Source organism: Nesoenas mayeri, assembly GCF_963082525.1.
Source record: "Nesoenas mayeri genome assembly, chromosome: 25".
NCBI classification, from domain to species: domain Eukaryota; kingdom Metazoa; phylum Chordata; class Aves; order Columbiformes; family Columbidae; genus Nesoenas; species Nesoenas mayeri.
Genome location: NC_137549.1, coordinates 6,401,040 through 6,426,923, shown reverse-complemented (window position 1 = coordinate 6,426,923; position 25,884 = coordinate 6,401,040). Strand labels below are relative to the sequence as shown.

Sequence of the window (25,884 nt, the reverse complement as noted above, 5' to 3'; positions counted from 1 at the left end):
CGCATAAGTGCGCAAGCGCAGCCGGTTTCGGCCCTGGGGCGCATGCGCAAGAGCTCGCGAGCCGCCCCTGGGCGCACGAGACGCTTTCCGCGCGTGCGCAAGAGTTGTCATTCAAATTCCCTCCCAAGCCACGCCCCCCACTCCCCCCCGCTCGTCATCGCGCTCCTGTCCGCGCATGCGCAGAGCGGCGCTCCCCCCCTCCCCTGGCGCGTCCCGGCCTCCCCACCATTTTGTGCCGTGATCGCGGAGTTCGGGTGTGATTGTGTCGTGTTCTCCCGTGTGCTCGGGCCCGACGCGGAGCACCGAAGGGGCCTTGATGGCGGACGGTCAATCGGCGGCCGGGCTGGGGGACTTCACATCCCTCGGCGGGGCCGCGGCTCTCGGCTCAGAATCCGAAACGCGGCGGCTGAGCGAGCTGCGAGTCATCGACCTGCGGGCCGAGCTCAAGCGGCGCAGCCTGGACAGCGGCGGCAACAAGAGCGTCCTCATGGAGCGGCTGCGGAGGGTGAGGCGCCAGCAGGGGGGAGGGGACGTGTCATCCGGGGCCTTTTTCCCCGGCCCGAGGCCGCCCGGCGCATGCGCGCGGGGCCCTGCCCGCGCTGGGAGCGTCTGAGGGCGCTGCTGCCCCTTCCCCTTCCCTTCCCCTTCTCCTTCCCCTTCCCCTTCTCTTCCCTTCCCCTTCTCCTTCCCCTTCCCCTTCCCCTTCCCCTTCCCTTCCCGTCTTTCCCCGAATCCCGCCGCCCCAGCGCGCACACGCGTTCCCCTTTCCTGCATCTCTTGTGTCGCTACCTCTGCACACGCTTCATCAGGCTCCACTTCTCCGGAATGTATTTTCACAGACTTATAAGAAACCAGAACACTTTACCCGGTCCTGACCGTTTAATACGTTCTAATAGGTGTATGTGTTGAGAAAAAAAATACTGTCAGATGCATCTGAGTTCCTGTAGTGGTCATTTATACACTTAAAGTGCTTACCTGCTAAATGGGGAACCGTATTGACAGATGAGGGCACCTTTGCTCCCCAGTCGTGGCGTGATTTGCTGTGGGGTTGTGTTACACGCCTTCACTAGTCAGTGTTTCTAACGGCTGGTGCGGCTGCTTGGCTGTGTGATCTGAACTAAGGTGAGACGCGAATCTGATGTGACACATCGGTAAAAGTGCTGTTGTGGTTTCGCCGTGGTGGGCGGTGAAGCACCACGCGGCCGCCTGCTCACCCCAGCCCGCCTGGCGAGATTGGAAGGGTCAAAGGGAGCGAACACTCGGGGCTTGGGATAAAGGCAGCTTAATATATATACATTTTTTAAAATGAATCGCAAAAAAAAGCCAACAAAGAGGAGGAAAAAGAAAAAACAAAGCGCGGAAGAAAAGCACGTGATGTAAAAGAAGAGTGGCTTGCTCTCCACTGACTGATGCCAAGTAATGGCAGCCCCACCCCTACAAGTCTTCTTGCTGAGCGTTGGTTCCGGAGCCGTCGGGCGGGCGGGGGCAGCTGTCCCGCCCGGGTCCCCTCCCGGGCTCCCGTGCACCCCGCGCCGGGCGCAGTGAGGAGCAGAAGAGGCCTCGGTGCTGTGCAGCACCGCTCCACAACGGCTCAGACATCCCTGTGGTGTCAGCACTGCTCTCAGCGCCAATTCAAAATGTGGCGCCATACAAGCTACTGTAGGGACATTTATCCTATCGAAAACCTGTAAAATGCAAACAACCGAACGATACAACCAGTGTCGTGCTGCTGTCTCCGATAGGCCATCGAGGATGAAGGAGGAGACCCCGATGAAATCCCTGTGGCCTCAGAACTGACCAACAAGAGAACGCCCAAAAGAACTAGCAAAGGTATGGACTCCAGACAAACACAGTTCCTTTGTTTCCTTGTAGCTGGAACTTCGCATACAATGTTGATTCCTTCTGTAGATGAGGCCGTAAGTTGTGGATGTTCCTGTATTTGTGAGTGTAGAATTGTGTCAGGTGCAGAGCAAGGGGCTGCAGCAAAAGCTCTGCCAGCGTACATCAGGGTGGCTTCACGGCACCCCAGGGACTAATTTCCTTGCCGTAACTATATATGTTTTCCTTGTTTTCATAGAAGCCCTTGAATTATCTTTGGGATACATTTTTAGATGCGAGAAATCAGGGCAGGAGTAATTAGAACTATTTTTTGTTGCACAAATAACAAATGCGTATAACTTGTGTTAGTGTTGTATCTAATTGAAAGCAAACTGTTCTGAAGTAGCTGTATCTCACTTCATTGATACTATTTTTAGGAAGAAAATCAGAAGAAGAAGGTGTTGAAGACAATGGGCTAGAAGAAAACTCTAGAGATGGGCAGGTAAGTGAAATCATGATTGCTGTTACTACAAATATGCGTCATTTAACCCACAAAAAATACAGGGTTCTCCTTTTTCTTTCTTTAGGAGGACATCGAAACAAGTCTGGATACGTTGCAGGATATTGACATGATGGATATCAGTGTGTTAGATGAAGCCGAAATCGATAACGGCAGTGCTGTAGACTGTGGAGAAGACTATAGTCCCGATAACATTCTCGATTCTTTGTCTGATAATAAAGACAATGTCGAAGCGGAAATGAAAGAACTTCCAGATCAGCTAACAGAAAATGAGGTGAGTAGAGGTCTTTGGACACTTTCAGAAGGTATTTCATAAGTATATGGGCACCTAAGTGAGTTATTTTAGTGTAATAGAATATAGGACATGGCTGTGATATGGTTTCTCTTTCACATTAGCAGCTCTCATGTCCTGCTGTTTAAATGATAAATGTCTTGAGACCTGTCAGGGGCTTGAAATGGTCCCAGTAGACTGGTCACAGCCTTTGTCACCCTGCAGTAACGTCTCTGCTTGCTGCGAAAGAAGCTTGGAATTGAAAGTAATATATCAGTTGTAGTGTTCACTCTTCCCATTTAAATGTGTCTAAGTGCATAAACACCTGTACGCAGTCAGCGAGATAGTTCTATATATGGAGACAAAACTATGTTTTCAACTCACAGGTGTTTTGACGATCTTTTCTGTAGAAACAATGTTCTGGTTTAAAGAATTTCTGTTGTAATTCCTTTTTTACTCTTTTAGGAAGATTATGATGAGATTGAAAACAATTTAGATGCCTCTTCTTCTGATCTAATTGAGATGAAGGTAAATTGAAAACGTTGCCATATTTCAGGTTATTATTATCAGTATTCCCTCTGTGTTCATACTACACAAGGGAAAACATGACCATAATATGAAGTCGTACTGTTTATTTCTTCCTTCTCTTGCTGATTGTATCAAGTAGTAGCCGGGATGGGTTTCCACTCCGCAGTTGATGTGATACACAAAGATACTTTACCTATCTCTTTAATATCCCCAGTTGAATATGAGAACGTGATTGTGGCTGAAACTGTGATTTGGCTTTAATGTGCCAGAAAAATCACCCACATAAAATACTCGGTTGCAGTGGATGTGGGGAAGAAAGCGCTGGACGCCGTAGGTGAATTGTGGAGGTGTCAGTCTCGGGGCTGGGCAGGGGGTGCTGCTATTCTGAGTTACAACACGTATTTGATGAAATCCTCATTCTGTGTTCATTTTCCCCAACAGAAAATGGAGAAACTGCACTTGGAACCAGGTACTGTTAAAGAAAAACATATTCCTGTGTTTTCAACTAATACTTTTTAAACCATTAACTCTTAAAAAAACCAAGCAAACAAACATAATTTGCATTATTTTTATGATGGACAATCCAGATTATGCAGGGTCATAGAGATTGGAAACCCAATCATATCCCCAGATCTGTGAAGTGGTGCTTGGCATCTTTGCAATATTTCCAGTGAAATGAAATGGTTTAAAAACCTGTTAAACTACATAAATGGATTTAGAGAAGTTAATCGCAGTTTAAAAGCTAAAGATTCTACCTGTAAACAGATCTTGTGATATCGCACACACCTTAACTCTGTTACTAAGTAGAGAGCAGTGAAAGCAATAAAAAGATACTGTAGGGCATTAAAGTGTAAAGGTTAGTTACTGGATACAGAAGAAAGAAGAGAGTTTCTTCATGGGAATTTCATACAGATACTTTTCACTTTCTGGACTGCAAACACTCTCACGCACCATCAGAAGATGCCCAGTTCTCATGTTGGACTGTCCGCTCTAAAAGGATTTCACAGAGATTTAAAAATTGAACCCTCAGTGCCTTGGTCCGTTCAGTTCAGCGTCTCGGACTCTGGAAGCTAACTAGAGAAGAAGCAGCTGAACCGTTTGGTGAAGAATATCCAGGAACAGCCAGAAGGTTTTTGTTAAATCTGGGGGCATTTTTCTTGCCTGTTAACACTGTAGGGCTGGTTTGGTAGTTTGTCAGACAGCAGTTAGCGCGGTACTTTTCACACTGTGTACACTTAGGGTTTTCCAATCTCTGTGTAGCTTAGCAGTTCTCTTGGTGTTAGTGTGGCAGCCATGCCAGTTCCACATTTGTGATTGCTGTATTTCCCTGGTGATTAAATCTTGTGCCATTCTATTCCTGTTAAATCCGTAGAAAATGAGAAAATACTCGACATTTTGGGGGAAACTTGTAAATCTGAAGTACTTAACGAAGAAACTTCCGAAGCGGAGCGGCCACATGCGCAGGAAGCGAGTAACGCGGTGCCAGGCAAGAGGCTGGCGGAGGAAGAGGACGCTCTGGCTGCCGCTCAGGTGGAGGAAGATGCTTTAGATTTGGACAGCAAATCGGCACAAGCTTTGGCAAGGAAGGAAGCAAAGCGTTTAGTTGTAGCGAAAGGGGAGACAAGTGAACAGCCAGTAGAGGAAGAGAAACCGGACTGTGGCTCTTTAGTGGTAGAGACCCCAAGCGATCAGAGTAGCAAACGCTGCCAAGGCCTGGAAGCCTCTAGTGGGGGAACAGCGGCCAAAGGCGCAGGTCCCGAGGGCCAAGAAGGCCAAGAAGATGCGAAGAAAACAGAAGACAAAGCTAATTCTGAGGAACCCCCTGCTACTAAAGAGTCCTCAGCCAGTGAGGGCGGTGATCAGAAAAAGAGGTTTGTTTTTTCTCCGTTCTAGACCAGATGCTATCTTTTTTCATTGGTCGTTAAGTGATGCGCATAAGCTGTTTCCTTCAATTGGCCACCGAGACTGATGAAATTGTAGCCTATTCCTAAAGAGTCTGTTTGATTTCTTCATGTGCAGATATTTTTTTCTAAACACAGAGGGTTTGATTTCCTTCCTTCCTCAACCTTCAAAGGTTGTTTCCTTAAATTACTCTTATTTGTAAATGTCTTCATAATATAAGTCTGTTTAAGAATCTGACTTCATTATTTATTGTCAGATTTCTTAAATGTACAAAGGTGTGTTTTCATTTGCAACATTTTCTGGTAGGTATTTCATTTTAGCATTTTTCATCATTTTTGGTTGTTCACTTTTCTTTCTGACTTGAACAATGTGGTGTTTTGTCTTTAGCCCTGTGGAGGAGGACAGAGATACAAAGATAATCTCGAAGGATGAGAAAGGTACGTTTCTTTTCAAAAACACAACTCGAATGATTGCTGGGAGTCACCGTTTTTATATTGGGTGGGGTGTGCAGTTGTTAAATATCATAGACATGCTGAAGTAATTTGGAATCTAGTATTGGTGTGTTTAAATGACACAGAAACCTAAAGCTTGGAATTTTATTGAGGACGAGGAGTTTTCTAGACGGGCACGTTCCGAAGAGCCACAGTTGCTTCAGATCTGCAGCGCTGCAGTTCCCTGAATAACGGCCTATTTCTGTTGCATGTGTCAAAGCTTGTAGTTCCATCCTAAAAGTATTTGGACTTGGAATGCTTTTTGCCTTCAGGAATGTGAATCATGGGAGGAGACCGTTAATACATCACATTTCATTCGCTCTGTGATTTTTTAAAAACAGAATCACAGAATGGACTGGGTTGGAAAAGCCCTCAGAGCTCATCCAGTCCAAGCCTTGGTCCAACTCCAGCCCATTGACCAGATCATGGCACTAAGTGCCATGGCCAATCTCAGTTTCAAAGCCTCCAGGGCCGGTGAGTCCAGCACCTCCCTGGGCAGCCATTCCAATGCCTGACCACTCTCTCTGCACAGAATTGCTTTCTCATCTCCAGCCTCAGTTTCCCCTGGCAGAGTTGAAGCCCATGGCCCCTTGTCCTATTGCTGATGCCTGGGAGAAGAGCCCAATCCCCACCTGGCCAGAACTGCCCTTCAGGTAGTTCTGGAGAGTGCTGAGCTCAGCTCTGAGCCTCCTCTTCTCCAGACTGAACAAGCCCAGCTTCCTCAGCCTCTCCCCAATGGTCTTGTGTTCAAGTCCCTTCCCCAGTCTTGTTGCTCTTCTCTGGACCCTCCAGCACTTCAATCTCTTTCCTGAGCTGAGGGGCCCAGAACTGAACACAATACTCCAGGTGTGGCCTCCCCAATGCAGAGCACAGGGGAAGGATCACTGCCCTTGTCCTGCTGACCACGCTGGTTTGGATCCAGGACAGGACACCATTGGCCTTCTTGGCCACCTGGGCACACTGTTGGCTCATGTTGAGCTTCCCGTCCATTAGTCCCCCAGGTCCCTTTCTGCCCGGCTGCTCTGCAGCCACTCTGTGCCCAGCCTGGAGCTGCGGGGGGTTGTTGTGGCCAAAGTGCAGGACCCGGCACTTGGCCTTGTTGAACTTCATCCCATTGGAATGGGCCCATTTTTCCAGTCTCCCCAGATCCCTCTGCAGAGCCTCCTGCCTTCCAGCAGCTCCACACTCCCTCCCAACTTGGTGTCATCAGCACATTTGCTGATGATGGTCTCAGTCCCCTCATCTAAATCATCAATCAAGATGTTACACAGGACCGGCCCCAACACTGACCCCTGGGGACAGCACCAGTGACTGGCCGCCAGCTGGGTGCGGCCCCATTCCCCAGCACCCCCTGGGCCCGGCCCTGCAGCCGGTTCTGAACGCAGCAGAGCGCACTGGTCCGAGCCGCGGGCCGCCAGCTCGTGCGGGAGTGTATGGTGGGAGACAGTGCCAGAGGCCTTGCTGCAGTCCAGATAGACCGCACCTACCGCTTTCCCCTCGTCCACCAGGTGGGTCACCTGATGGCAAAAGGAGATCAGATCTGTGGAAGTGCTCCTTTTACATTTAGAAGCAGCTGGTTTGGGTTTGTCTGGTTTTAGGCCACGCTGCTGGCGGTTCCAGTCGCAACTTCTGGGTGAGCGGCCTGGCGTCCACCACCAGAGCCACGGATCTGAAGAACCTGTTCAGCAAATACGGGAAGGTAAGGGGCAGCGTGGCAGATTTTGGCAGTTGTTTGGATTTTTTATTTCACTTGAAACTGTCTTAATAATTATGTTGAAACGTTATTGGGGAATATCTTAAAAATTGCCTTGGTACTGGAAGTTTTGTCTCGAGTTGGCAGTTGCTCTAAGAAGCCGCTGTATGGGGCGTTTGGTGCGGCATTTGGTTTGGTTTGGGGTGGCTGGGTTTCCTGCAGTTGTTAATGATGGACAGAAGGGCAAGTTAAGTCTCCTTCTCAGTTGGGAAATAGAAAGTTTAATAGAAGATGGATGGCAGGAAGGATTTTTGACAGACTCTTGAAGCCTATTTAAAGATTGTAGTAAAACAATGTGCTAACAATCTAGAACCTCAGTTTGACTGTACAATAGGTACAAAAAGTAAGTATAGCACAGCTTTGAGTTTGTCTAAACGTCATGGGACTGGTAAAACCTTTCTAATGTTCCTTATAACAAAAATGCAATATTTCCTTCTATTTATTTGCTCAGAATTCCATCTAGGAACTTGGAACATGTGTCACAGAGATGTACCACCAAAATTTGAAATGTAATTAAAAACGATGTGACATCCAACCTAGTATTTGCCTCTTCTTAGATGCCATGGTAACATTTAGTCATTTAAATAAAATTACTGGGGTGTTTTTTAGTATTAGCAGAGGCCACGCGTCCTAGAAGTATAGACGTACAACTGCCATAAATGCTCAAAGCATGTTCTTTATCCAGCTGTACTTTAAAATACGACACCTCTGTGGAATATGATTAATTTTTGTCATACAGAATGAGCTCTGTTGAATATATGAACATCAATAAGCATAATGTATTACATGCGTGTTTTATGTGGGCTTTTTCAAGTCAGACCTTTTGGGGAAACTTCTGTTTGTTAAACAAGATTGTGGATAACATGGCGGGTCCGCCCCTTAGCGGCGACATTAAAGCATTGATTTGAGTGGAGATGGCAAAGCGATTCTCCTTTGGTATCTGCTCACTTCTGAAAAACAGAAGCTTCTGGGTAAACCAGAGTAGAAAGGGAGCTTGTACTTCTTGCTGCTGAGCGACGGTGCGTGTTAAAGCTCCTTGTCTCGGGCAGGTGGTGGGCGCTAAAGTGGTGACCAACGCGCGCAGTCCCGGCGCTCGCTGCTACGGCTTCGTCACCATGTCCACGGCCGAGGAAGCCACCAAGTGCATTACCCACCTCCACAAAACGGAGCTACACGGGAAAATCATCTCTGTGGAAAAAGTGAGTACCGAGCCCCAAAGATACCCCATCGCCACCACGTTGTACGCGTTACCAAGACCACATTCTCAGCTGATGACGTGCAAAATCAATTCCAGGCCAAAAATGAACCCGCTGGGAAGAAGCCAAGTGAAAAAAAGGAGAATGAAGCAAAGAAAGAACCAGTCAGCGAGAGGTACTGTTGTAAAACTTCTCTGTCCAAAGGGGTTTTGCTGCTGCTCAGTCTGTGTTGGTGTGTCAGGAAGAGCAGAGTTACAGTAAGAATTTCTGTGGCAGTCAAAAAGAGCAACTTTTCCTGTGAGATAAACTACTGTTGAAGTTCGGTGCTTAACTTCATGTGTTTCTATTCCGTGCTTTAAGGCAGGCATTGGAGAGTTGCATTTTCAAGCACACGTTTTAATTCAGCTATACTTGGGTTCTAGTAAAGATGGGGTGTTCCCGTGTCACACGTGTACAGGAAGGGCCGTTGGAGGGTTGTGACCAGTGTGGCGCTGTTTCTCCCTTGCGTTGTTCTCTCGCTGAGGCTTTGTCGGGCGGTTGTGCTCCCCAAGAGGCAAAGATCAGTTGTCCAAGATCCTGCTCCAGAACACGTTCCCCTTCAGCATTGTGGTTTTTCTCTGTAGCATTGCTGAAAGTAGCTGAAAAATACCCTAAGAGAGTGAATATGACACTGACTCCTTTGCTTTAATTATCTTATTGAGGCATAGCTTATTTAAAATGCTATCTCTTGAGAAGTTTTTGCCTTTATTTCACCTAATTGCCCAACAAAAATGATAATGATTCATATTGGCACTTCCTGATCACAGAATCCCAGAGTGTCAGGGTTGAAGGGCCCTGTAAAGCTCACCCAGTGCAATCCCCCCATGGAGCAGGAACACCCAGCTGAGGTTACACAGGAAGGTGTCCAGGCGGGTTGGAATGTCTGCACAGAAGGAGACTCCACAACCCGCTGGGCAGCCTGGGCCAGGCTCTGACACCCTCACCACAACAAGTTTCTTCTCGTATTCAAGTGGAACCTCCTGTGTTCCAGTTTGAACCCATTGCCCCTTGTCCTGTCCCTGGTTGTCACCAGCAGAGCCTGGCTCCATCCTCCTGACACTGCCCCTTTCCATATTGATCCCCAGCAATGAGTCCCCCCTCAGTGTCCTCTTGTCCAGCTCCAGAGCCCCAGCTCCCTCAGCCTTTCCTCACACGGGAGATGCTCCACTCCCTGCAGCATCTTGGTGGCTGCGCTGGACTCTCTGCAGCAGTTCCCTGTCCTGCTGGAACTGAGGGGCCACAGCTGGACACAAGATTCCAGGTGTGGTCTCCCCAGGGCAGAGCAGAGGGGCAGGAGAACCTCTCTGACCTACTGACCACCCCCTTCTAACCCACCCCAGGTCCCATTGGCTTCCTGGCCACAAGGGCCCCGTGCTGGCTCATGGTCACCCTGCTGTCCCCAGGACCCCCAGGTCCCTTTCCCTGCGCTGCTCTCTAATAGGTCATTCCCCAACTTACACTGGAACCTGGGGTTGTTCCTGCCCAGATTCAAGACTCTACACTTGCCCTTGTTCTATTTCATTACATTTTCCCTGCCCAGCTCTCCAGCCTGTCCAGGTCTCTGATGGCAGCACAGCTTCCAGTGTCACCACTGCTCCCAGCTCGGTGTCACCAGCAAACCTGCTGACAGTCACTCTATTCCCTCCTCCAAATCATTTATGAATTATTATTATTATTATTATTGTTATTGTTATTATTGTTATTATTGTTATTGTTGTTATTATTATTGAATAATCCCGGCCCCAGCACTGCCTCTGAGGCCCTGCACTGGATACAGGCCTCAACTCCGCCCCATTGACCGCGACCAACTGTTGTGTTGAATGAGAAGCTTTGTGGGCATTAAGCACACGGTGGGGTGGTTTTTGAATCACGGCTGAGCTGTTCGACAACCGCACAGCGTGGCCTAATTGTCTCACGTGATGGTGGAGGAAGTTGTAGAAGGAAATGTTGGGAAATCTAATTATGACTGTTACATCACATCAGAATTCTGCTGTGTTACTTGAGTTTTCTCTTGCTCTGTATCAGTCTAATCTGTATCAATATCTCTCTGTAGACCTGGCAGTGTTAAAAGAGATGAGAAATCTGACCAAAAAGATGATGCTAAAAAGACAGAAGACAAAGACGAAAAAGAAAAAAAAGAGAAAGATGAACTGAAGTCGGGTTCATCAGATCAACCTAAAACTATTAAGTCAGGTAATTTGGCTCTTATTTTTTTATAGAGGGAAAGATACTGTGAAGTGTGAGTAATTGCAGTGAATCCCCTCATCTAAATCATCAGTCAAGGTGTTAAACAGGACTGGACCCAACACTGCGCTGGGGACCCCACTGGGGGGGTGCAGCCCCGCTCACCAGCGCCCCCCGGGCCCGGCGCTCCAGCCGGTTCTGACCCAGCGCAGTGCGCTGGTCCGACCACGGGCCACCAGCACATTATACACTGCACGAGTGTATTATCTCTTTCCCCTCCATCTTGGTTTTATTTAGGAACTAAAGGAACAGAGAGAACAGTGGTAATGGATAAATCCAAAGGAGAACCTGTTATTAGTGTGAAAACGTCGACTACATCAAAGGACAGAGTAAGTGTTGTTTCTGCATGGGAAACATGGCACTTGTCTTAGGAACGAATGCTGAATGTTGCCAACCTCCATGTAGCCCCTGCTTGTCTAACCGGTTTGTCCAGCTGGAGTTTCTATAATGTGGGTTTAGATCTTAATTAGTAAAACACCTTTCACACAGCTTGTACCATAATCAGCAATGCAATCCTCCCAAACCAACGTGGGAGGGTAAGTATCAGTATATGTTAATGTATGCTGTGTCTGTAAGGTTTGAAAAAGAGCAGCATTTTAGAAACATGGGGACCGAGCTTTGAGACGTGAGATGTACGAATGGCAACAGAGCTCAGAATACTCTTTGTGATAGTCGTCCTTTTATAAATGCTCTCCATTAAGTTTCTCTCCTTCGATATTAAATACAGAGCATTAAGAGCCAGGATCGCAAGTCGGAGAGCAGAGAGAGACAAGGGATTGTGCCATTTTACAAAATCAAAGCACAGCGGAAAATGAGGGAGGCAGAGCAGCGCCGGTAAGAGCAGCAGCGCAGTTCTTCCTTTGTTTTTTTACCCTGAATGAATATTTTTGTATTTAAATACATTGTGTCTATAGAGAAATTAAGAACCTAATTCAGGTATTTAGTGATTTTGGGGGGGGGTTTATTTCTGTTTCCGTGCTATTGAATCCAGGGTAAAGGTGGCAATGGCCATCCTGCAAATTCCTCGCTAAAACTGTCACCTGAGTTCCATGTTAAAACAATTTTCACACTATTCCATAGCTAAAGTGAGGTGAGGGCATGGAGGGGAAACGTTTTCATCAGTCTTACTGGAGAGGAAGAAGTTTCTGAGCTTTAGTGGAGTCCTCCTGTCCCGCATACTGTTCTGGCTTCTTCAGAGCTGGATGTGTTTCTAGAACAGAACGAATGAGCTTTTCTTTTCTTTTCTTTTCTCTTCCCCATTTTAACTTATTTGTTGAATGATTAGATCCGTAACTCTTGGGTTTGTGTTGGAACAGCACGCGCGAGCGCCGGGAGAGGCAGCAGCACCTGCAGACCATCCGGGAGCGGGAGGAGAGGGAGCGGCTGGAGATCGCTCGGGAGCGGCTGGAGATCGAGAGGCAGCGCCTCGAGCGGGAACGGATGGAGAGAGAGCGGCTGGAAAGGGAGCGGATGCACATAGAGCACGAGAGGAGGAGAGAGCAGGATCGCATCCAGCGGGAGAGGGAAGAGCTGCGGCGCCAGCACGAGCAGCTGCGCTACGAACAGGAACGTCGGTCTGCGATGAGGAGACCGTACGACATAGACGGCAGGTAGAGCCAATAACCACGAGGGATGCAGGTGGAAAACGGCGCCGCCGGCTGCTGTCTCACCAGCCTGTGCTGGTTGCATTGAGATTATCGTGTTCAGTAGAGGGTTTTTCAGCTCCCTTTTGAACTTAATTACCCTTCTTCTGGTTCGCACACGGGGAACAATATCAAGTCATCATCTTGACTGAAATGAGCACGTTCTTCCTTGCAGGAGAGATGATCCGTACTGGCCAGAAGCAAAGCGAATGGCAATGAACGACAGGTACCACTCAGATTTCGGTCGCCAGGATCGCTTCCATGACTTCGATCACAGGGATCGTGGCCGTTATCAAGATCATTCAATAGACAGGTTGGTGTTGGAAGACAAAAATGTATTTAATGTCACATTTTGCCGCCTTTCCTGTGTGTTTGACTTGCATTTTGTGTGGCTTAGTGGCCGTGGACTTGTTTTTCTTACACAGCCGTGAGGAGATCTGTACTTGTAAAGCTGTTTCACACATTTGTAGGATACCGAAAATGTTCTAAATGATGTTTTGGGCACCCAGCATCTTAATGAGAATATTCTCATTTGTACCGTAGGACTGACTGGGTTTTCCGGGAGTGCAACACGTGCCCTGGTTTCCGCGCTTCCAGCTGTTTGTGCCTTTTGTGGCTAATGCGGGCGCTACAGGGGAGCGGGATTGCGCATCTGGGTTGTTACACAGCGGGATTTTTACAGACTGCTCTGTGTTCTTCTACCACAGTCTGATTTACTTGTCTGTTCGTAGGAGATACGGATCAAGGACAATGATGGGAGATCGGGATGGACAGGTAAGTTGCTTTATAAAGCTACAGAAACATCTGAACTTCTTATAACCTGTTTTTTTATAGTGTGTGTCAGATTAAATTGCAGTAGTTAAGAATTAAACAATAGCTCCAAAAAACGTATCAATAAGCAGATTGTCTTGTTTTCTTTAACAAGATGAAATTCGGTTCAAAGACTTGTTTATTATAAAGCTGTTCTGATACAAAACAAGTGAACTGTGTCCAAAAGGGAGTGTTGAGCCTGGGGAGGAGAAAGGCCGGGGTCTTCCAGGCGGTTCTGTAACTGCTCTTGCCTTGCAGCATTATCCCGACGAGCGCCCGGGAGGCCCAGACCGGCATTCGCGAGACTCTCGGGAGAGCTGGGGCGGCTACGGGTCCGACAGAAGAATGAGCGACAGCAGAGGGATCCCCCCCCAGTCACGGTTAGTCTGAGCTCGAGGTTTTTCCTTGTGCTGTATGTGAGTGCAGGATGCCGGGTTGGACATACGATTCCTTCCTTTTCCAACTTTGTTCTCTGGTGGATGGACGACAGGTGAGTAGCCGCTTGCCTTCTGCGTCAAAACACGCGTCTTGGCATGACTTTTCTTCTTCAATAACTTCACATCGGAAAGTCTCTGTTACTATCGAAGCCTGAAAATCAGGGTAGTGGTTCTTCTCTAGTTTGTGTTTAAAACACCCCCCATTGTATCAAAATGTCTCAATCCCTTTCTAGGCGTGGAGGGTTCATGCAAGGTGGCAACCAAAGCCAGATGATGCACGGAGGAGGAATGCAGGAAGGCTTTGCTGGCCAGGAGAGAGCAAACAGACCCAACGATCCTCGTTTCAACCGTCGCTACTGAGTATGTTTTAATTTTTAATGCAAGGTGGCAACTGAAATAAACCTGTCACCCAGGGTTACCATTAATTGTAACTTATGGGCTACCGTAAGTGTATTTTTTTTTAAGCTGCTGCCATATTACGTCACTCAATCCAATGTGAACTCATTTGTTTTGTAACGTGTTGTTCATACCCCATTGAAAATGTTTATTAATGAAGCATTCCATTTTCCATAAATAAAAGCCAGTTTACAGTTAATTGCTTTGTTTCAGCAGTCCCTGGAAAATGAATTTATTCAGCTCTACGCTAAACCATCTCATTTCAAAGGTGAACTTGCTTGGGCATGGATATTGAACTAGATTATCTTGAGAGGGCCCTTCCACGCTCAACACCACAGCTCAAATTCTACACTGCCTAAGGGAATCTGATCAGCACCCTGTCCTACCTACAGTAATTTCTGTAAGTCACAAACTAGACTTGGCAAAACATTCAACTTAAACCCAGCAACTGTATGGAAGGATCAGTCCCTTATTGAATGTACACGTTGTCACTGAGATGCCGTAAGAGGAGAACAGACGCACCGGCTTAGATGCGGAAGTCCTTCCCGCTCAGTATTCTTTCTCCTTTAGAAGCAGGCGCGTAAAGAACAATAGGTTGGAGCAGGGTGTCCGTGGAGCAGTTGTCATCAGTCGATAACCTCCCAGCGTCCGGCACTCCGGGCTTTACTGAGCTGTAGTTTCCACCTGGGCCGTCAGGTTTAAGAGCCACCGATGGACCCGTCCTCCAGGAATTAACTTAAGCGCTTTTTAAAGCTATTTATACCTTCACCAAATCCTCTGAAATCTCCTGGCAGTAAGTTCCACCACATAACTATTTAAAAAAGGAAACAAAACCCTTGCAAATCCTTCTTTGTTCCAGACCTACTTATATTTTGGCAGGGTGCACTGTAATCTTAGCTGCTCCTCTTCAGAGGAGATGTCTCCTGGAGAAGAAGAGATGGAGAGCAAGGCAATGTTCTTGCTTTCCAGGAACCTCCCTTCCCAGCTCCCATTTTGTGTTGTTTCCCATCAGCAAACAAGGTTTCTGTCTTGAAAATAAAACAACAACAAACCCAACCGTTTCTGAATCCCTCGCTCTGTGTCCCACGGGGACTCTGCTGCGCCTGGAGATCCGTCCCCTCTCGCTCAGGTGCCAAAAAGCGTCACACACAGAGGTCTGAGTGACTTCAAGGGAGTTCCAGCACTTTTTAAAGAAGCCAGCAGACAGAATACTTTTCAACTCAAGAGACAAAATGAATCCACTTAGTTCCACCAACAGCTGGTAAAATTTAAAACCAAATAATCTGTTTAGCTAGCGAGTCTGGCAGCTCAGCGCACGCCATCGCCGCGTTAAACTGATGCCTGACCTCTGCGGACCCTCTGCTAAGCCAGAAAGCACCACAGCCTGCACGCTAAAACCAACCCAGGTACAAAGGGAACTTCCAAATGGTTTTATTGCAGCCCTTGCGTGGCTGAGCTGCCCCCAGCGGGACGGACTGTGTGTCATCCCGAAGACACGGGATGGAGAGAACCGTGAACCCCGGAGAACGTGCTCACTTGACAAGATCCTTCACGTACTTCCAGCCTTCCGCGGTGTATTCGCAGGCCCTGGTGGGAGCTACAGACAGGGCGGACATGACTGTCTGCACTCCTGCAAGGAAACACAGCAGAGTTAGCCCGAGAACAGCGCCATTCAAGCCAAACTTCCTAATATTATTCTAGCATTGCAGATCTCTTTAAACATGGAGGGAAAATCCAGCTCCATCTCAGCTTTCAAATACACCGAGGCCTGAATGATCCTTGGTTCAAGTACAGGTTTATTGTCTCAGTAGCATTTGTGACACAGAGAAATTCCAGCTTCAGTATAAGCTACATCACCCTTGGCCCCTTGCTCCTTTCACAGTTTGTTGAAAATTATTTTACCTTTGTTCCAGGAATCAGAGGGGGAAAAGTCCAATTTTGGAGTGGGTGGGAGCTGGAAAGAGAGAGAGAAAATATCAGCACTCGAGGGGTTTCACATGTAACAGAACCCACATCACCTTGGAGAAGCCTCTTGAGCTCATCCCAAAGACACCCGAGTGCCTACTCTCCCTAAGTCTCAAAAGGGATCAAACATGAGGCTTAAAGTCTGGACTTTGCTCTTCCCCCCAGTATAAAGTGGGTACAGAAGGTGGTAACTTATCATTTGGGTGCTCCTGAAAACTCATCTTCACACCTGTCTCCTCACAGGTACCTGTTAGTTTAGAATACGCTCTAACATGAAAACTGCTTTTCAAACTTTGAGCAAAGACTCCTCAGGTTCTGAAGATTTTAAACACTAAGATTTACTCAAAGGGCCTCTTCAGATGAACCGTAAGCAGCCTGAGAAATGAGGAGGAGGATCTTTTCATTAATTTTTTAAAAGCATGTAGGATCCTTCAAAAGCAGCTTAGGAATAGCACTACCTAGTGAAGTATCTCGCAGGGCATATTTGCAATCCCCTAGTTACCCCTTCTCCTTTGAAACAACATCCGTGAGCAACGTCTCTCCACTAAATTTAAAATTTTATCCTCCTTCCATTTCAATCCTCCTCAAAATATTTTCAACATGAAATCCAGTTTCAACAGCAGAACCCCTGCCAGCGTTACTGGAACCAGAACATGGCCCAGTGTTTCCTCCTCCTCGTTCAAAGGACGTGTTTGTTCTGGCTGCTGCCGTCTGCGCGGCCCTTACCTCCCAGCCTACGTAACTTGTCCACTCGTGGATGGCCGGCGGCAGCGCCGCTCGAGCTTTCCGGAGAGCCTCAGCGCCCTGCGCGCCGCTGCCCAGCAGCCCCTGCTCGTACACCACGAACACGGCGGCTCCAGCCACGCTGCCCTTGATGACAAACCTAAAAGAACCAAACGCCACGACGGTTCAGTTCACAACACGATTATCACAGTATCACAGTATGTTTGGGATTGGAAGGGCCCTGGAAAGCTCATCCAGTGCAATCCCCATGGAGCAGGAACACCCAGATGAGGTTACACAGGAAGGTGTCCAGGCGGGTTGGAATGTCTGCACAGAAGGAGACTCCACAACCCCCCTGGGCAGCCTGGGCCAGGCTCTGACACCCTCACCGGGAAGAAGTTTCTTCTCAAATTCAAGTGGAACCTCCTGTGTTCCAGCTTGATCCCATTACCCCTTGTCCTGTCATTGTTTGCCACTGAGAAGAGCCTGGCTCCGTCCTTGTGGCACTCACCCTTTATATATTTATAAACATTAATAAGGTCACCCCTCAGTGTCCTCTTGTCCAGCTCCAGAGCCCCAGCTCCCTCAGCCTTTCCTCACACGGGAGATGCTCCACTCCCTGCAGCATCTTTGTTGCCCTGCGCTGGACTCTCCAGCAGCTCCCTGTCCTGCTGGAGCTGAGGGGCAATCGACGCACCCTGGGAGCTGTGACCATCAAAGGGGGAGCATCCAGAAAGAAATCACGAATACGCTGCTGTAATGTCTTGTTGCACACAAAAAGTGGCAGAAAAAATACGTAGCTACATTCCACATCAACCCCTTGACACCATCCCCATTCACGTTTTATCAGGGACAGTTTTCAAGAAAAAATGAGAAAGTATCAGTTTTTCAAGCCTCAGAATCACTGGCATTTCCTTTGATAAAAGGAACTAAATGATTTTGCAGTGGGTTTAACATCCCTGTTAATAATGTGGTTCTTGCTGCCTTGTTAGTAAGTAACGTGATTAATCTGACAGACAGCAGCATCTGGCTGAGCTCATTACAGCCCAGTTAACGCCTGGCCAGGCCTGTTCCCGCACCGCCCGGGCTCCTAAAGCTCCCACAGACCGCACGGGTGCGGACACCGCCCGGATGGGCACCCGGCACAACGGGAGGCGGGAGGATACCTGACCTTCAGCTGCTTTTTCGTTATAGAGACCCGCGGAGGCTGAGTTTTTCAAATCCACAGGGCAGAGTGGTTTCCCCTTTAAAAAACTGCAGTACACCCAGGGGAACGAACACACACACACACAGACACACACACACACAAACACACACACACACAAACACACACACACACACACACACACAGACACACAGACACACACACACACACACACTTGCCCGATGCGCTGACCAGCAGGCGGACACTGACAGGGGCCGCTGAGAGGCGGGACAAGAACATCCATGTTCTCACACGTCTGTCTGGGAAAAGGGGTTTCTGTGTCAATGCTGCTCCCCAGCAGCCCCGTCCCCGCGCTGAGGGAGCCGCGCGGCCAGCCCCGCCGCGCTCCCCCGGCCGCTGCGCGACGCGCTCCCGCCGCGCTGACCTGGCGGGTCCCGCCAGCCCGACATGGCGGTGACGGAGGTCAAGGGCGCAGCGCGGCGAGGCCGGGGACACGGAAACAGGCCCGGGAGGGCCGGGGGACGCGCCGTGCGCGGGGCCGGGCGGTGCACGGGACCCGGGGGCGCCGGGCCGGGCGGTGCACGGGACCTGGGGGCGCCGGGCCGGGCGGTGCATGGGACCCGGGGGCGCCGGGCCGGGCTCTCCGGGCAGCGCGGCCGCGGGGACTCACTTGACGGCGGGGAACAGGCGGGCGGCCATGGCTGCCGCGGGGGCCTTCGGGAGCCGGTCACGTGGCCGGAGCAGCGCGGCGGCTCCGCCTATCGCAGCCCGGCTCGGCGGTTGCCATGGCAGCCGGGCAGGGGCTCGGGGGGCGGGGCCTCGGGAGCGCGGGGGCGGGGGGCGGGGCCATCGCGCCCCGCGGTTCCCGGGTCCCAGCGCCGGTTCGCGCCCGTTGTGCTCGTGTCACCGGCTGCCGCGCCGCCCGTCACGTCCCGGGGAGCGGGCCCGGCTGCTGCTCGGCGGGGCTGCTGGGACCCGGCTCCATCCCGCCCGCTGCTCCGCGTCCGCCCCGCGCAGCGACAAGTGCCGGTTCTCCTGAGGTGCGGCTTAACGGGGTTAACGTTGTCAGCTGGGAGCATGAGCTCCTTCATTGAACGTTCCGTGAGGTTCGACACGAGGGGTTTTTTCTCCTGTAGACTAGAGAGAACTCGTGCTGCATAGAGGCTGGGTTCAGAGCTCTGGGAATTGCCAGGGAAAGACCCTTCCCTTCCCTTCCCTTCGGTTTTCCTTTCCATTTTCCTCTCCTCTCCTTTCCTTTCCTCTCCTTTCCTGTCTTCTCCTCTCCTTCCCTTTCCCTTTCCCTTCCCTTTCATTCTCTTGATCTCTTGTGATTATTATTTTAAATAGAGCTCCTAACCTTTTAGACTTTGTACATGCTTACATAAAATTTGGCCCCAACGCCCTGGCCGGGTTCCCTGTTGTGTTCAGAAACCATCACGGTTCTCACTTTCTTCCTTAATCCTAAGAAAATCCAAACAGGTTCAAAACAACACATTTGTTGTTTCATTCACCTTGAAGCAAATCTTAGATCTGGGTCCCCTGTTGGTAGAAATAGATATAATGAATAGAAATAGAAGAGTTCCCAAACTACCTGCAAACTTCCCATCTTGAGGAATACCCGCTGTATTATCTCAGAACCTTCCAGGCGCTGAAGTTCGTTACGTGTTCCCATTTATTTCTGGAGTCGTCGGCTTGAACACTCCGCTTTGCTCTCCACGGGCCGGGGGATATGAAGGCGATTGGGACGGCGCTTTGTGCCGCGGGGATCGTCACCGCGCTCCTGGCTTTCTTCTGGAAAGACCCTTTCGACCCAGGTGGGCTCCGCAGAGGGCTCGTTCCAACAGTATCGGTCACATTAGAGATAAAGGCTCCATTTCCAAGCTCTGACAGGTGGTCTCGTTCCTCTCCATAGTCCCAGCAGGCTGGGGGGCCCCAAAGCGACGCTCCAGCCCCAGAAATAAAGAGGAGCTTGAAACAAAGAGGAAGACAAAATGTTCTAAGGGCATTTACAAGGGAAAGGAAATTACCTGTACTTTGCCACTGCCTTCCTCTTGGTTTGCTTTTGATCACAAACTCCTTGGGGTCAAGAACCATCTTTATAGCTGTGCAGCTGCACTCGTGGCTTCTGGAGGTCGATCCTTGTCTGCTTTTAGAGAAACATCGAGACCTTCCAGCGCTGACACCTCCGCTGTCGAGCTCCGCCGGTCGCTCGGGCGGCGCTTCTGCTTCCTCCCCTTACTTCTGTGTCTTTTATTCTCTTTCCCATGAATAAGAGCGCTTGGCCGGCGCCCGCGTCCTCCTGACCGGAGCCAGCGCGGGGATTGGGGAGCAGATGGCGTATCATTATTCCCGCTTTGGCGCTGAGATCGTTTTGACGGCGAGGAGGGACGCCGTGCTGCGGGAGGTAAAAACGCTGTGTGTGCATCCCCAGGGTACGCTGAACCTGCATCCTCCCACGAGTCACCTCTGTTTAGCTGTCCGGTTAAACAACGTCTGGATGCACAATCAGCTCCCCACGGTAGATTTAAAGTGTCTCTGTCCAGAATTGGCTCTCGGTGACTGTAGTGCTGGGAAAAAACCAGTGCTCTTATTTCTAGTCGTTCCCCCCCACACTCTATATTGTTTAATCTATGGATGTGTGTTCATTTTCAAGGTGGCAGAAAAATGCAAGATGCTTGGAGCAAAGAAAGTACTTTATATCCCTGCAGATATGTCTTCCCCTTCAGAGCCCGAGAGGGTGGTGCGGTTTGCTGTGCAACAGCTGGGTAAGCAGATAAAAAATGACGGACTAAGGAGAGAGAACAGACTTTGCATTATTTGATGTCTTAATTACTTCATTATACTCTTGGTTTTCATGATGTGGGTGTGTTAAGAAACAAGTGTGTGCTGTGACCAGGCCGGCAGCCGTCAGTTCACACCTTTCTTTTAAACCTTGTGCTGCTCCTGATGCTTTTTGCACATAATTTTTTCTGTTACAAATAACTTTGGAAGTCTGCAAAGCTGCTCGGAGATGGACACATTTAATGTATCCTCCTGGTAAAGCGCTTCCCAGCCTGCTGAGGCTGCTCGGCCGGGCGCTGCCGCGGCGTTCTGGAGCCCTCGGTTGGGGTGGCCTCGCTTCACCCGCTCTTCCTCCCCGCCGCAGGGGGACTGGATTACCTGGTGCTCAACCACATCGCTGCGAACCGGTTCCAGATGTGGGATGGAGATGTGGAATACACTCGCCGGCTCATGCAGGTGAAACGGCTCAGAGAGAAGTCAGGGGCGGCTCGTTGGCTCTCGGAAAGAAATCCGTATGTTAAAGCCCAGGAGTAACCTTTGCTCTGACTCCTCCATCGGAAAGGCCGATGGATGCGCCATCTGTCCCCATCCCCACAGAGATTATTCGTTTCAGTATTTGTTTGAAAAAGCAAACCCGAGCCGTGCTCCTTTCCCTTCCTCACCACTTCCCCGGCTTGCTGGCTCGCGGTGACCGTCCTCCTCGACTCTTTTGCTCCTTCCATTCCTACTTCTGCCATTCCAGGTGAATTTCTTCAGTTACGTGGCCCTCGCAACGGCGGCTCTTCAGGCCCTGGAGAGGAGCAACGGCTCCCTGGTGGTCGTTTCCTCCCTCGCAGGTCAGTGTCTTCAGCTGACGGTGGTTCCCAGCACGTCGCGCTTCTCCGCGTCCTCCCGCCGCGCTCAGAGCGGCGAGCGCCGGCTGCTTGTTCTCTGCAGCACCACCTGCGCTGCACCGCTTTGCGTCCCCTGACGTGGCTCCGCCCTCGCCAGATGTGTTGGCGCGTGAGGGGACGTGACCACGATCCGCTCTGCAGCTGGATCATCACATTGGGCTTCTCAGCCCGGCGTGTGACCTGTTTACTGCGCGACTTAGCAGAGATTTCCTCCCCTCACCCACACACGTGGTGGCTCTTGTGCTGGGACGTGCTCGCACAAAGCGGCGCCATTTTCCAAGCGTCTGTGTGATAGAAATAAACACCTAACAGAACAGGGGTTGGTGCAGGATGGCAAAGCCAAAGTCTCTGCCCACATTTCCTCTCCTTACAGCCACTTTCCTGGTGTTTTCCACTCTTTCTCCTCTCAGGACGGATACCCACCCCCTTCACCACCTCTTACTCTGCCTCCAAGTTTGCGCTGGACGGATTCTTCACCTCGCTGCGGCACGAGCTCACCATGCAGAAGAGAAACGTCTCTGTCACCCTGTGCATCCTGGGCCTGATCGACACCGCCACGGCGCTGGAGAACACCAGGTGTGTATTTGGAGGGTACAGGAGTTGAAGAGCACGCACGGCGACTGTATCTAGGACGGTGTGCGCACCTGTTTGGATGTGCGGCCCTGCAGGGCTCAGTCTGCGCGGTTCGAAGCACCCCGAGGACTGACCGGCTCTGCGTGCCCCGTTTCCTTCCAGGGGCAAAGTGTACATGGCGGCTTCTCCGGCTCCCGAAGCCGCTCTCGCCATCGTCCGCGGGGGAGCCCTGCGGGTGCAGGAGCTTTTCTACCCGTGGCTGCTGCAGCACGTGTGCCAGCTCTGGGTTCTGTTCCCGAGTAACCGCGACCAGGTTTTACAGAGTTACTACAACTACAGCAGCCCGTAAGGACGCTCGGCCTCCTCTCCCGTCCCGCGTCCCCCACCGCGTCCCCCATCCCGCGGCGCTGGAGCGGTGACTGCGGAACCTTCGCCTTTTCGTGAGGCTCTTGGTGCGCGTCCCCTCCCGCCGCAGCCGCGGGTCTGATACGGGCGGGTTGTCCCCGTCCCCGTCTCAGCCGCCACGTCTCCCCTGCTCGGCTGCTCCGCTCCAGCTCTGTCCCGCACACCCCGCAGGGTCCGCGCATCCCACCGCTTCGTTGTTTCGTGCGTTCCGCGAACCTCCTTGCTTCCTATAAATAGAATTTTAACCTCTATTTTAATGAAGCTATTTTGTAACGTGCTGCTGTCACACGTTGAAGTTCCCTTTGTCTTCAAGCATAAGCTTTACCCAAGAGCGGCTGCAGCTAACGCACGAAGGAAAATCCCAGTTACTCAGCAAGTAAAACTTTTATTAAATAAATTTAAGATTTTTTTTGACCAGAGTGAGGAATTTGACATTGACAAAACTTGTACCTGTAACATTGTACAGTCACATCAGTAATTGTGATGGAAGAAACCGCTTGTTTTAAACCAGCTTGACCTGCAATTTCCCAAGTCCTTTTATTTTTTCCCATTTTGCAGTTGTTGGTCTTTTTTTTCTTTTTTTTTTTTCCAAAATTAGATTAAACTTCATGAAATTACTTGTAGCAGAAATAAAGTACATTGTACAAATCACATACATAATAGATGTTAAGTATAAAAATGGTATTTACAATACGTAAACATGGACTATAGAAACACACGGACTCGCGCAGCGTCGCCCGTCGGCTCCGCGTGGGGCGCGGGCGGCTGAGCTGTGAAGGTGCTGAAAGCACCTCCATCCCCCATTTTGCTTCACTATCCATTGCATCAACTTCTTTTCCACCAACCACCCTCTGACCACATTTAAGCGCAGACACACACACACACACACACACACACACACACACACAAGGGAATGTTCTCGGTACATTACCAAACTCTGCAATATTGAAACTAATGATTCAGGAGGTTTGCAGGGCTGGTTTGGGTTTGTTGTTGTTTTCTTTCCTTATTTTGGTCGCAACCTAAAGAGACTGTTTCAAGCCGTTAAAGGGATGTGCCTCGTCAGTACGACACCCCCACCCCCAGGGAGCTTTGTTAAATCAAGCTCGGAGCTACGTTCTGTGTTTAAGCGTGTATATCTCTATATATGCTGCAGAATTTATAATCCGTGCCTTGGAGGGGGCGGTGGGTTTACAAACCAGGATGGCGGCCGTCCTTCCGTCGCGCCGTCCGTGTGTCTGCTCGGGAAAGCTCTGCAGAAGGGGGACGGGGTGAGTCCCCTTGCTCAGCTGGGATGGAGAGAACGTCCCGTTCGCCTGGGATGGAGAGAACGTCCCGTTCGCCTGGGATGGAGAGAACGTCCCGTTCGCCTGGGATGGAGAGAACGTCCCGTTCGCCTGGGATGGAGAGAACGTCCCGTTCGCCTGGGAGCCACCGCCCGCTCCCCAGCGCCGGGTCGGTTCTGACGCGGGGGCTTTGGCGCCGCATCCCAGGAGCTTTGTCTGCAGAAGCCCTTGGAACTGAGCTCTTGAGATCCTCAACTAGGCTGGTAGACGAGTGAGTTGAGCTGAGCAGCCGGCCGGGCCCTAATCCTGGAGGTACGTCGGTATCTTTCTTGCTGATGCTGAGCAGAGAGATGCTCTCTGTCCATCCTCTCAAAGCGTTCAGGCCTATCTGAGAAGACACTGTTGTAAAGGCAAACCCTTAACTTCCAGTCCCTCTTGCAAGGAGTCAGTCTCTGAATGGAAAAGTTTGGTCCTGTGAGCCACTTTAAAAAAAAATAGAGACTGTGTATATATATATATATATTTATATTTATCTGTGAAAGGGCCAGGAGGGAGGGAGGGACAGAGCTACGTTTCCATACATCACTGCGGTAACCCAGAGACACAGCGGTGGGTTTTCTTGGTCCATGTACTCCAGGCACACCCCGAGAGGAAGAGCGTCGGGTCCCCAGGGGCTGCTGCCTTTCTGGTCCCTTTGCTGTGCACCACATTAGCAGCAAATACACGAGTCCATCGCGGCAAGAACCGTCCTGCTGGGCAGACAGGGAGTCTTCTCTTTAACCGCATGTTTTTGGGAGGAGGGCAGGAGGAGGATGGGGTGGGGAGCAGAGAGAGGAAAGAAGTGGTGTCAAAAGAGTTGATAAAGTTACTGGCCTCTCTGTAAATCAACCTGAAGCAGAAATTCTTCCTCTGGGCTTTCCCTTCACCTGAATAGAAAGGGAGGAGGGAGGGAATTGGGAGATTAGGAGCTATGCAAACCTCAGACTCTGAGTTGCTTAAATATGGAGCAAGGCGACCCCGAGGAGAAGGGACGGGACCTCCCCTGCTCCCAGCGCCGGGGACAGAGCGGCTCCCACGCCACGCAGCTCCGCTGGGGCTGCGGTCCCACCTCGTCCCTGCTCCGTGATCCTCGTGGGTCGCGGGATTGCCCTGGAAAGCATCGTCTGCAGACTTGGGGCACACGGAACCATTGCAAACAAAGCAGTTGGGTTTTAAAACCCTGTTAGGCGCCGTCAGACTGAAACGCTGCTGAGGCCACAGGCAAGTGATTGGAACCCGTCTGCTTGTCAGGGCCCGAGTGCGCTAACGGGTCCGAATGGCCTTGACCAGCCTCACCTGCGGCTTCTGCCCATGCGCCAGCTCAGGGCTGGTGCTCCAGCCTCCACCTGTCCTGGCCAGGGATCTTATTCTCTGGAATCCAACCCTTGCATTGCCTCCCTATCCTGGTGTCAGTTCTGCTTATTGTTCTCATTACAGACCTGCCTGGCATTCACTGGACTACGTCTGACCTTGTTTACCGTCACCAGATCCCATCCTAATTTTGACCTGCAGATTCCAATCTCTGTCTTGGCCTTGGGCCTCTGCCACAGACTTGACGATGACTATCTAGACCCTTGGTTGGACCTGACCATCATCTCCGGGCCTGTGTCCCCGCGTCCAGCTCTGAGCCCCCCCCGCGGGAGGAACCACGGGAGGAACCGCGGGAGGAACCGCGGGAGGAACCGCGGGAGGAACCGCGGGAGGAACCGCGGGAGGAACCGCAGGAGGAACTGCGCCGCGCCGGCGCCGGCTTTACCTGCGCTGCAGAAGCGACTCCGCTCGCTCACTGCTGACAGTAGGGATGGTTCGCATCCTTGGGTCGTTTCAACTGGACCTTCAAACGTTTCATACCAATCTGGAAGCCGTTCATGGCCTGGATAGCAGTCTGTGCACTGGACGGGTTGTCAAAGCTTACAAAGCCTGGAAGACAGGACGCAGGCGTGGGTAATAACAACACTTGTGGTGCTGCGCCCAATGCACGAGCGTCCTCGTTGTCTGTGACGCTT

General features: G+C 50.5%; 3 protein-coding genes across 6 annotated transcripts; 2 read left to right on the top strand and 1 right to left on the bottom strand.

Moving 5' to 3' along the window:
* The first annotated feature begins 208 nt into the window (after window positions 1-208).
* LOC308049432 (scaffold attachment factor B1-like) lies at window positions 209-14,580 on the top strand. Its single transcript, XM_080359079.1, has 19 exons — window positions 209-505; window positions 1,743-1,830; window positions 2,256-2,320; window positions 2,406-2,612; window positions 3,075-3,137; window positions 3,579-3,606; window positions 4,510-5,008; window positions 5,427-5,476; window positions 7,129-7,229; window positions 8,333-8,482; window positions 8,578-8,654; window positions 10,572-10,711; window positions 11,000-11,091; window positions 11,490-11,596; window positions 12,079-12,372; window positions 12,581-12,718; window positions 13,137-13,179; window positions 13,474-13,595; window positions 13,886-14,580. The coding sequence occupies exons 1-19, from the start codon at window positions 317-319 to the stop codon at window positions 14,010-14,012; spliced, it is 2,580 nt and encodes an 859-aa protein (XP_080215205.1). The 5' UTR covers window positions 209-316; the 3' UTR covers window positions 14,013-14,580.
* Window positions 14,581-15,177: 597 nt separating this feature from the next.
* MICOS13 (mitochondrial contact site and cristae organizing system subunit 13) lies at window positions 15,178-18,615 on the bottom strand. 4 transcript variants are annotated; one of them, XM_080359081.1, is made up of 5 exons: window positions 18,326-18,589; window positions 16,740-16,896; window positions 15,951-16,002; window positions 15,606-15,678; window positions 15,178-15,267 (listed from the first exon to the last, which is right to left on the bottom strand). In XM_080359081.1, the coding sequence occupies exons 1-5, from the start codon at window positions 18,514-18,516 to the stop codon at window positions 15,264-15,266; spliced, it is 477 nt and encodes a 158-aa protein (XP_080215207.1). In that variant the 5' UTR covers window positions 18,517-18,589; the 3' UTR covers window positions 15,178-15,263. The 4 variants fall into 4 exon arrangements, with proteins under 4 accessions (XP_080215207.1, XP_080215208.1, XP_080215209.1 ...); XM_080359082.1 differs by lacking the exon at window positions 15,178-15,267 and adding an exon at window positions 18,116-18,200 and having other exon boundaries at window positions 15,275-15,678; window positions 18,326-18,476; XM_080359083.1 differs by lacking the exon at window positions 15,178-15,267 and having other exon boundaries at window positions 15,275-15,678; window positions 18,572-18,615.
* A 1,003-nt stretch (window positions 18,616-19,618) lies between these two features.
* Window positions 19,619-23,449, top strand: HSD11B1L (hydroxysteroid 11-beta dehydrogenase 1 like). The gene is made up of 7 exons (XM_080359415.1): window positions 19,619-19,715; window positions 20,175-20,305; window positions 20,555-20,666; window positions 21,047-21,138; window positions 21,425-21,518; window positions 21,986-22,151; window positions 22,311-23,449. The coding sequence occupies exons 1-7, from the start codon at window positions 19,631-19,633 to the stop codon at window positions 22,495-22,497; spliced, it is 867 nt and encodes a 288-aa protein (XP_080215541.1). The 5' UTR covers window positions 19,619-19,630; the 3' UTR covers window positions 22,498-23,449.
* Window positions 23,450-25,884: the final 2,435 nt, after the last annotated feature.